The sequence below is a fragment of the Dreissena polymorpha genome, chromosome 1 (assembly GCF_020536995.1).
Source record: "Dreissena polymorpha isolate Duluth1 chromosome 1, UMN_Dpol_1.0, whole genome shotgun sequence".
Classification (NCBI taxonomy): domain Eukaryota; kingdom Metazoa; phylum Mollusca; class Bivalvia; order Myida; family Dreissenidae; genus Dreissena; species Dreissena polymorpha.
In genome coordinates this window covers 124,512,382-124,524,302 of record NC_068355.1, presented here as the reverse complement: position 1 = coordinate 124,524,302, position 11,921 = coordinate 124,512,382, and the positions used below count along the sequence as shown (strand labels likewise).

Sequence of the window (11,921 nt, the reverse complement as noted above, 5' to 3'; positions counted from 1 at the left end):
AAATTTAGTGCATAATACAGCACTGTTTTCCCAAGATTTAAACTAAATCTGATTGTTAAAAAACTTGATTTGAAACCACACAGGCATGTGCTTTAAATTGTTGTAATATGAATACCAAACCTAATATTTTCCTTAATTAATTCCTTTTTTGATTGTATCCATGTAAGAAATATTGAGTGACAGGAGCACTAAATACTATTATTTATAAATAAAACATAGTTATGTATTTAATTTGTTTCATTTTGCATGACATTTGTATATGTTTTAGCGTTATTTTACTTATAATATACACAGGTTTACACACTTTTGTTGTGATTATTACAAAAATGATTATTGCATTAATTATACATTTTCAGTCATAGAGGAAAAAATAATGTAAATGAAGAGCATTTTACATGTAAAAACTGACAATAACTGTGATCTTTATAGAGCTGATTTAGTGATGGTTTTGCAGTTGATTGAAACACAATTCTAATATGTGTTATTGTTATCTTTTCGACATTGACATTGACCTAAATTTTTAATCAGACTTATTTAAATGGGCCAAAGAATCAATACAGACAAAAACACAACATCTTTGTTTGTATATTGTATGTATGTACATTGAAAAGTACGACAAGTACTATGTGTTACACAGTTTATTGATAAATGATTTATTAATAATAAAGTAATGCTGAATTATATTATATTGTGTCAGTTAAAAGGTCATATTTTTTGTACCAAACGTTTGTTTGCGAAGTTTTTTAATTTGTTACCAAATTTATCATCACGTTAAGAACTTATATTAATAAAGGTACGTATTTTTTAGCTCGACTCATTAGGAGAAAACCCGAGGTATTGTCATAGCCAGCTCGTCATCCGCTGTCAGCCGTCCGTCGTAGGTGTCGTGCTAAAACATTTGCTCTAAAATCAAAGAGCTTCCACCTACAACTTTGAAACTTCATATGTAGATGCACCTTGATGAGTTCTACATGCCACACCCAATTTTGGGTCACTAGGTCAGAGGTCAAGGTCACTGACCTCTAAAAAAATAATTCTGACAAGCTTTCGCAGCCGAGCATTGGCACCCGTTATGCGGTGCTCTTGTTTCTATTTTAAAATATTATATAAAACATAACCTGAAATGTAAATGTATATTATTGTATATGAAATTGTTAGAATATAACATATATTATGTGCTTCATGTATGTGCATTATTTCGTAGATTATTCCATAGTACACTTCAACACCGTTATTTCGAACATCGATAATCCGAAGTCACCGTTATTTCGAAGTATTTTTCAGGTCCCGATTTTGGTTCTCCTTTGTTTAATGTAAAATTTCATTGTTTATCCGAACTTCGTTAAACCGAAGAAATCGTTAATTCGAAGTGATTCAGTTGGTCCCAACACTATAATTCGCACCTAATTATCAATCTTTAATCCGAAGTCAAAACTGCAAAATACGGTGCGTAATTTCACACCTTTGTCGTGGCGCGTCAAAAGCCGATCATTTCACCTTTGTCGTCTGCGCGAACACCGTTGTTCAGAGATACATCGCGTATTAGTTAAAAAAATGTTTCATTTCCGAAAATGTATTCATATGTATGTATGTCTGATAATTTGTGTTATTCTTTATATTTTATATGTTCTGTAATGAGACTAAAAAATAAAAACAAGAAAAAGAATCGTTTTATTCCCCCCTTTGTTACAAGTGGAAATCTATTTGCTATCTGACTAGTTTACGCTTTTAAGTAAGCGTGTAACAAAAACATGCGAATTCCACAACATTTTATTTTTACAGAATCAAAGAAGTCTTCTGTCAAATGTTTATTTCGAATTATCGTTAATCCGAAGTTTTTTTAACGGTCCCGACGACTTCGAAATAACGGTGTTGAAGTGTACATATTTTTTGTCGAGTTATTTGTTGAATATTGCTTATAAAAAAGTCAACACATGGTGGACTTATAGTATATTTGCATAAGCTACCATTTATTAAACTTATACTATAAATTGAAACTTGCCAATCTTCATTTAGGAAATGATTGCTGGTAAATGAAAGTTGGAAATCTTCTAGAAGACAAAGATTATGAATAAATAAAACTTTGAAATCTTATTTTAGACAAAAATGATTTTTAATTGAAACTAGGAAATCTTTCAAGACAAAATTATTTTGAGAACCTGACTTAGACAAATTTTATTATTAAATGAAAGTTAGAAACATTCTTTTCGAAATGATTATTATTTATTGAAACTTAGGTGTTTTGTAATGAAATTCGGAAATCTTCTTGTTGACAACACAAAATTATAGTTTTAAAATAACTTGTCCACTTTGCAAAAATGCGTCACGTACATGAGCATACAAACTACTTTTAGTAAAAGTTGATTGCAAAATATTGCCCAGATCATTCCAGATTCAATAACCTTTTCTCGTTATCTTTGTTCATTTGCCACTGAACATTTCTGTCATTCAGGCGCATTGCTTGTAGTTAAACTTGACTCATTTAAACTTTTCTCAAAATCACATACCGTAACAACCGTTATTATTAACATGCGACTTTCAATGTTACATAAAATGGAGAAGCCGTGTTTGTACCCAGAGGTTAGTGTTGTTGTTTATCAAAGTCAAGTGCAATCTTGGATTGCTACGCTTCGGAACTCCGGAATTGTAGCAAAACTCAACCGAAGACACTTTGTTAAGATATTTAATGAAAATTTAATAACATTTTTTTCTACTAATTAACTGTCTAAAACCAACTACATAGAAAAAAGATAATCCGTTCTTTCCAGAAATGTATTATCATATCAATTTTATATTAAGGTAAAACACGTTTTTCCACACTTAAACAATCAACAAACATCGTATAAATATATCTATGTCTGTGTCCCTAATGTTACGGGCACTAACCCGTGCAGTTGCATGTTTGAAGGTCAATCAGGTCAGATCGGCCACACTTGATTTGGATGTAGCCAAACCCCGCAACGTAACGGTTCATGGCCGTTGGGGACAGCAGTATACAAGGCACTGGAATATATAAGACCTTAAATATAATGCCAGTCAATAATGTTTAAAAAAAACATGTATTAAATAGTTCGCAATGACTAAGTAGTATAATAGCGATAATTTGATTACATCTTGCAAGTATGTTGAATATTTGTAAAGAAACGCGTGCATTCCTTGCCCGCTGGCCGTATATGGAATTGTTCTCGCTGAAATATGTCTTATCGCTCTTTACCTTCCTGTGTGACGGCTTGCGTGGTGGTTGATGCAATGTGCTGTGTGCCCTCCAGGGTAAGGTCCAGTGTGATAGCTGCAATGCCAAACAGGGATTAATGCGGATAGCATTAACAAAAAACGTATTGCAAATTAAGTAGTGATACTATTACAAACACACACATGTAATACTAGTAGGTAAAGATGGCCACCAAAACGTTATTCAAATTAAGTAGTGATACTTTATATTAAAAACACACATGAAATAGGTTAAGATGGCCACCACTTAAAAACGTAATGCAAATTAGGTAGTGATACTTTATAATAAAACACAGACACATGAAATAGGTTGAGATGGCCACCACTAACTATTGCAGCATTATACAGTATAATATGATTCTCACGTACGATGCGAAGCTTCTTTCTTAAACTTACGCGTGCAACTTCCCTTTGTTAAGATCGTAGCTAACAATCTCAGATTCTCAAATTTCGAGAGGACGAAGTAAGTCGGATCGCCCGTTGCTAGAAGACGTAACGCCGACAGCCCGTCGAACTCCCACACGCCTATCGCTATGACGACTAGCACAACGTGCCGGTCCCGAAGCGCCGTGGCTTGCAGATAGGAGCCCTCCACCGGCCAGTCCCAGGTACCCTGTAGGTTAGACTGCACTATAATCCAGTAAACTATGCAAATTAATAGTTTAACTTCATTTACAGACTCGACACGTGAGCGGCGTAAGAACAACTATTCTCTTACATATCACATATATTTTTAGATTGGAAACTGCAGTAGGAAACTTGTGTGGGAGTGGCTGCAATATGAGTAAAGAGTAGCCGCATAACAACATAATTTTTGCACATACTACACGTAATACTTTTTGATGTTTAACCCCATTCAGCTTTAATAAGAAAGAAAAGGTATGTCGATAGGTCTCTGCCTGCTTAAAATACCAGAAATGGGTTAATTAAAGTTGTCTCTTATAAATTTGATAAGGATTGGAATTCGAAAATTCAAATAGGTATATTGCAACCTTTAGCAGCACAACCATCTCTGTGGTGCCGTCGCGAGCGTTCCTCGTTAGATGACGCTTCACATTCTCCAGACAATGGAGCGCCGCGTCCTGAACAGACGAGTTTGTGAGATCTCTTTCAATTGAGAAGCCCGCCTCCCCGGCGTCCGTGCTGTAGTAGGGGTCCACGAACGGCGTGACAATGGTGACGTTGTTCCCACAGCGCGCGACGGAGACGCGGACAGCTCCCCGGGGCGCGCGGTGATTTCGAAGAACGAGTTCTACGAACTCCTCTTGCAGTTGGATGGCTTTCGCATCGAGCGCAGACGATGTGTCCAGTACGAACACAATGCCCGTGTTCGGGTTGCAATCCGATTGCGCGGTGACTGAAATAACAACGTTATTAAACCTTTATAGAGGGAAGACCATCGTGAAAGGTATGACAACTATCACTGTAAAAGTAATTAGACAAATTAGAAAATCGATGATACACACAGTGATACAGAAACACGCTAAAATGCAACAATGTTCACACCGGCATATTTCCTACCATCAAAGAAAATACAATAAGGGACAAAGTAACGTATCAATACAGGTAAGTAGTATAATACAAGCATAATCATTTGAAAAGCATTTAATAGTTAAGCAACATTTTAAATCATTTTTCACGTTTATTTACCTGTTGTTATTCCATGAATGGTATGTATACCAATTACCTAACAATACATATTATAAAAGTACTTTACCTTGTTCAAGTCCAATAACCATATCGAAACCAGTAAAACTTAACAGCAACCAAACGTTGAAAGCGTTCATTTTGTTAATAACAACCACACGTTCGCGTAACAGATCATTTATAAACCGAGCGTTTACGTTACACATGGAAGATTACTGAACCATGCGTGATAAAATATTATCTACAATCACTATAAAACATGCGAGTTCTTCAACAAAACTACGTGTTAGATATATTTATCAATTAATTTAAGTATCGTTACGTCATTAGTAAAATCAACTAAGCGTTTATTTCCAACTTTCCACTGACTTGAGTGACGTACTACGCGTATAGCTAGCTCTACACACGCTTCGATCCTTGTTTGGTGTGGATTGAATGGATATCGGGAAAACACGCAATACAGGGACACGTTTGAAATGTATTAAATAGTAATTTTTAGTGTTCAATACGACTGAATCTAGCAACATATAGCACGTGTATGTTATTGATGTTCTTAAATTATTGTTAGAATACATTAGTATATTTTCTGAGTTTATGCTTTTTTTCCATGAAAAAATATTTACCATATTATCAAATTACATTAGATTCTAACATGTTTATGTTATTTTTATCATTGAAGACACTTGAAACACAGTAAGAGTACCAGCACTACCTGCCTGCCTGCCTGCCTGTCTGTCACCCGCGATTTTCTCATAAAGTAGAAGATACATGAATGAAACTTACTAAACATATGAAAAGGCATTCTGAAGATCTATTTTTCACCGGTGATTACCGGTTAGGTCGCTGTAAATAAAAATAAATCAAATATAACATCACTTAAAAATATAATAACTTCAAAAATACATCAGATGTTATAATCTAAGTTGGTAAACACATAAAGCAAGGTTTCCTGTTTGACTGTGTGTCAATCCATTTCTCTGTTCATCCGTCTGTCTGTCAAGAACATGAAATATTGCAGTCTCTCAAAAAGGGACATGTCAGACCTTTCCGTTTTCACCAGATGTCAATTATTATTCAACTGTGACTAAAACAACGTACACATATTAAGATATGATTAAGAAACTCGGTATATATACATTTGGCTTTATGTTTTGCTTTTTGTCTGCCTGGCAATCATTTTCCTTTTCACCCATTCTTCGTCCTGTCTGTCCACCAAAAATGAAAGAACTTGATTAATAAAAAGACATAATTTTACAAATTGATTAGAACGTGCTTTTTGCAAAATATAAGCTTTCATAAATGGAGTAGATCTAGTAAACCTAGAGTAATATATTACAGTACTAAAATGTACACATATTGCAGCGAGCGCAATATGCGCTATTAAAATGACCATAGGCGCTCGATGTCAATGTTTATATTTATTTTAATTTTGTGTAGTATTATTATTTTGTTTTTAGTTACCCGTAGTTTATTATAATGCAAACACATACTAAATCAATAAAAATCTTCCGACAAAACGTCTGCTTAAAAAAAAGTTCGACTATGTACATAGAAATTGACAAGGTAAATCACTCGCCATTTTTTGAAGCAACGGAAGTGCATCATTATGCATAATTAAATCGCTGTCATCCCGCTCGCTTATTGAAATCCGCGCGCAGGCCGGGAACCTCTTTAAATATCAATAACAGTCAACAAACACTACGGGCGCCAGATTTGATTTTTGAATCGGTGATTTTTTTTTCTGGAAACCACCATGGCAGACCAAATCCAGTTAAACAATTGGTAAGGAATTATTCATGTGTATGCAATTTACAACATATTTTGTTGATTACCCCATTAAGTGAGTGAAACAATAGTTACAGGAATTTATCACATCGTCTGTGGAGGTCTCTATAGGCTTTAGGCATACACGCATGTACATGACTGTTATAGACCGTTCCATAATATAGTCATTACATAATTATCTCCCCTGAATTCTCTCCGCGTCCGCCATTACACTGCTGCTTAACAATCGGTAACATATATAAGAGAGCACCGATTATTCAACGGATGAATTTCTTTCTAAATTCTAAGGCCGTCATTACATGGTCTTGGTTGTCTTGGAAAACTAACACATTGACACATTAAAAAAAGCATTTAATTAAATTAAATGCATTATTTTCCATTTTATTATTTGCATCAATCTTTAAATCGTGTATGCCTTTCATTCCAGTGTTTAATTGCCCCTTTGTTCTGCATAATCCGATTATCTCGTTTTGATCAGATATTGTCCAGACTTAACTAACCACATGGTGTCATAAACCACACTGGGTGGCAGATGACAGTTTGGTGGTCATTAAACACAATTGATGATGCCACCATGTCTCATCTTCCTGGTAGTATTAAGCAGTCATTTGGTAAGATAATTTACCTCCGACATACTTAACAGTTGCGTAAATTAGATATGTTACATATTTTACAAATTAAAAGTTATGTCCAATATAGAATATCAGAAATTGTACACCGTAAAGATACTAGCCCGTTTAATTTATGAAAAAATAAAGTATTTAAAAAAAATATAAAAATAAAACATTTAACGTATTTAGCGGGTATCGGTTAATTAAAACTACGTCATTCCGTATGAAGATTTGATATTACGGCAATGCACGAACGATATCATAAAAACAAGAAATTGCATTTGACACCAAACAGAGGTAAAAAATATTTTAAAAAATATATATGTATATAAATATATGTGTGTTAAAATGTTCGATATGTGTCACTCATACTCACTAGTTACGAGTTTTCAATATACATGAGTACACAGTTCAATTTGCATCATATGAAGTTGTGTTTTTTCAGTTGTATGTTAATATTCCTCAATAGCGTCATTCTTTGTACAAAACCCATCAAATTAAAATTACATGTAAATACTGTCATGTCCTTTGCTTTTCATATGGCTTTGTAGTATGTTTATTTTCAAAGCACTCATTACACTTTCTAACACTCATTTATTTATCACACTAGCGTACTCATGCCATTGATAATTATATTTTTATTATTAGATGTATTACTATTGTAATTTATTGAAGCTTTTCTGCAAAAAAATATTACGGCTTATGCATAGAGCTCTTTGTTGTGTCAACTTGTCGGCCTTTCAGTCTTCAGATAATCTTTAATTTGATGCTTATGCCGCGTTTTGAAAGTTGCAAATAAATGTATTAATAAATTCGTTTGGCGCTTTATAATATATTTTTGAAATATTATTTAGGTGTTGTTGTTTTTTTCGGAGTTTTTTTTGTGTGGATTAATTGACTAAACATTTGGTGTCGTTATCCATATGTTTTGCGTTACTTCAAAGACCTATAAAATACATTTTTAGTATTTAAGCTTTATAGCTGTTAAATGATTCAAAGATGAAAATATAGATATATCACATAGATCACATTCCCTTCATCTTCCGAATAATCACATAAAAGATCGTCAAGATCAATATCACTCTCTCATGATAAAAAGCTCGTTTTTTAACGTGACAAAATTCCATCTAAAAAAATATAAATCCAAACCACAATTTTTTATCTCTGATATCAGTTAGAACAAGAAAAATAATGGAAGGCGTATCAAAAATATCATACCTAATATAATATGTTATGATTTTGGAATGTAGATTTTTACCAAATGAGACCAATTACAAACAATTAGCGGTAATGAATTGCGCAAGAATCTTTTATAAGTAATAATTAAAATATAATCTGCTTGATGTTGCGGCTATTAAAATCAACACAACAATACATGCGTGAATTGTTTGTGAAACGTTAAAAGTAACAAGTCTAATCAAAGACATAGTACGAGCGACTGAACCGGCAAATTTTCGCCGATGATTACCACTTGATTACAGATAAAAAACAAATACACGAAAGCATTTAAAACATTTTATTTGTAACAATCAAATGTCAACTTCAAACAATCATTTAAACAACAAAAAATGTGATAATAGCCTAACATTAATTCATTAAGTAATTTATTTATCCGACAACGGTGAAGCGGGTATTCTCTACGTCTTTGACTTTTGGAATCGCAGACTCGGACAAGTTAGCAGCAGTGTAATGGCGGACAATCACGTGACTGACAATATGGCGGCGGTCAATTTATCGATTATGGAACGGTCTATTGATATTTAAAGATCGAGGTTCCCGGCCTGCGCGCGGATTTCAATAAGCGAGCGGGGTGACAGCGATTTAATTATGCATAATGATGCACTTCCATTGCTTCAGAAAATGGCGAGTGATTTACCATGTCAATTTCTATGTACATAGTCGAACTTTTTTTTAAGCAGACGTTTTGTCGGAAGATTTTTATTGATTTAGTATGTGTTTGCATTATAATAAACTACGGGTAACTAAAAACAAAATAATAATACTACAAAAAATTAAAATAAATATAAACATTGACATAGAGCGCCTATGAAAATGACTATGAACTTGCGATAAGGAACGTCGTTATAAATTATTATAAAGAAAACACTTTCAGATTACAAAATTACTGATATACAATGTACATATTACGGGCAAAATGATATCGATTAAACTAACCGTATCAATTTAAAAAAACACACACAAAGATGTGATGTGTACATCAATAATGGTGATGTCATCGTAGACTGAAATGGAATATTGTGTATAGATTATGTAGTGAAAAAATTATATGACTTGGTCGTATGTTGTCACTTGTGTAAATAGAATAAACTCAGTTGTGATGGTTGCAGCTGACACGAAGGAGAAGAACGTTTTTTTTAAAGTTTCACTCTGCGCTTTATTATCCCCGCCGATTTTTTTTTCGGAGGGGATATAGTTATTGGTCCCGTTCGTCCGTCTGTCCGTCCGTCCGTCCGAAACTTTGTCCAGAGCATAGCTCCAAATCTATTCAATGGATTTACTTTAAACTTAGAATATAAACAGATGGCAACTAGGAGAAGTGCAGTGACCAAGAACCATAACTCTATCTACCTTAGTTTTTGAATTATCCACCCTTTTATATAATTTCCAAGTAAATTTTTGTCCGGAGCATAACACTAAATCTACTGAAGGGATTAACTTAAAACTTGAAATATAAAGAGATGACAACTAGGAGAAGTGCAGTGACCAAGAACCATAACTCTATCTACCTTAGTTTTTGAATTATCTCCCCTTTTATATAATTTCAAAGTAAATTTTTGTCCGGAGCATAACTCTAAATCTACCCAAGGGATTTACTTGAAACTTAAAATATAAACAGATGGAAACTAGGAGAAGTGCAGTGACCAAGAACCATAACTATATATACCTTTGCTTTTGAATTATCTTCCCTTTTATATAATTTCAAAGTAAATTTTTGTCCGGGGCATAACTCTAAAATCTACTGAAGGGATTTACTTGAAACTTGAAATATAATCAGATGGCAACTAGGAGAAATGCAGTGACCAAGAACAATATATCTCTATCTACCATATTTTTTAAAATTATCTCCTCTTTATTATAATTTCAAAGTAAATTTTTGTCCGGAGCTTAACTCTAAATCTACTGAAGGGATTTACACGAAACTAGAAATATAAACAGATGGCAAGTAGGAGAAGTGCAGTGAACATGAACCATAACTCTTCCGGCCGTAGTTTTTTTTAAATATCTCCCTTTATTTTTTATTATTTTTATTATTATTTTATATATTTTTTATTTATTTATAATTTTAAATTATATTTAATTTAATTTCATGGTAAATATTTTAGCTTTTCAATTTTTTATATCTCCCTTTATCGAATTAACAATAATACTTTAATTTGAACACAGAAGTATTCACTGTAAAATGAATATATGAGTTTAAGGAAAAATACAGTGATCAAGAACAGTAACTGTTTATAGTCTTCTTTTTTAATTACCTCCTTTTCTTTCAATTACATATATTTTATTATCTACAGCATAATTTCAACACTATATTACTAATTGATCCTTAAATATAAATAGATGACAAAGCTGCCATGTTTTACAAATATTATTCTACTCTCTAAAAAAAATGTTGTCATACAAGCAAACACATTTCGGCGGGGATTTAGCACTACTGTGACAAGGTCTTGTTGTAATATTTATTCATTTTAATAGTTTCTAAACATACTAACATAACATGTTTATAAACAAAACAATCGAACAACCTGAACTGTCCAATATATGCGTTGTTGTATACATGTATAACTATATGTGCATAAAGATTAGAATGTTTAAGTTATGCATTGCATTAAGTCACTATCAGATCTATAATTGTATAATGTATAAAAAATCTTTTTTATTTAAAACGCATAATGCATACATGTTTAATATTACTTGCCATTGAGATAAGCGTGTCGTTTCAGCGATTTTTCTTCCCCAACTGGGAAAAGCACCTGTTCAATACGAATTGGGAAAAATAAGCGCGAACAACCCTGAAATTGGGAAAATTCGTGAAATCTTCCAATTACGATTTTAAATTTACGCAAACATTTACGATTTTAAATTTACGCAAAAGGGCGTAAATTTAGTTTTGATAACTTCTGTTAAAGCTTAAATAGTGTCATACAGCTAGTCTAAAGCACAGTTTCAGTTGCAATCGATATTTTAAGTTCTAGTATCCCAATACTGTGCTACGTGTAATTATAGAATATATCGGTACGATTCCCTGATATCGAGCGTCTCCTGGTTTCGATCCTTTTGTTAACAGTAATCTTGAACGTTCTCGTGATGACGTCAAACGCATGTGCTCCGAGTATTTAGCTTTACTAAAATTACTACGCTTGAAAATAAATACAGACACGACCAAAATGAATAAAACACAATAATAAATTATAATTGCAATTCAAAATCAGATCTTACTTCAACTGAAATAATCCAAATGTATCCCTATTACATTCAATTTTGTTTAGTCCTCTGCATTAAACTTCCACATAAATTGCAAAGTGAGGCCAACGACTTCTAGTCCAGGACATATACTGTTTAACCTCAAACAAATTGCAACAGAAATAAAATCAATTGCATCATGTAGCCCATGAATAAATACATATT

The 11,921-nt window shown here is 33.1% G+C and overlaps 1 protein-coding gene across 1 annotated transcript; it reads right to left on the bottom strand.

The window, feature by feature from the left end:
- Positions 1-2,637: 2,637 nt before the first annotated feature.
- On the bottom strand, positions 2,638-5,070 carry LOC127848822 (uncharacterized). Its single transcript, XM_052381466.1, has 5 exons — positions 4,949-5,070; positions 4,224-4,588; positions 3,628-3,844; positions 3,215-3,289; positions 2,638-3,003 (listed from the first exon to the last, which is right to left on the bottom strand). Exons 1-5 carry the CDS (start codon positions 5,016-5,018, stop codon positions 2,882-2,884), a joined length of 849 nt encoding a protein of 282 aa, XP_052237426.1. The 5' UTR covers positions 5,019-5,070; the 3' UTR covers positions 2,638-2,881.
- Between the last annotated feature and the right edge of the window lie 6,851 nt (positions 5,071-11,921).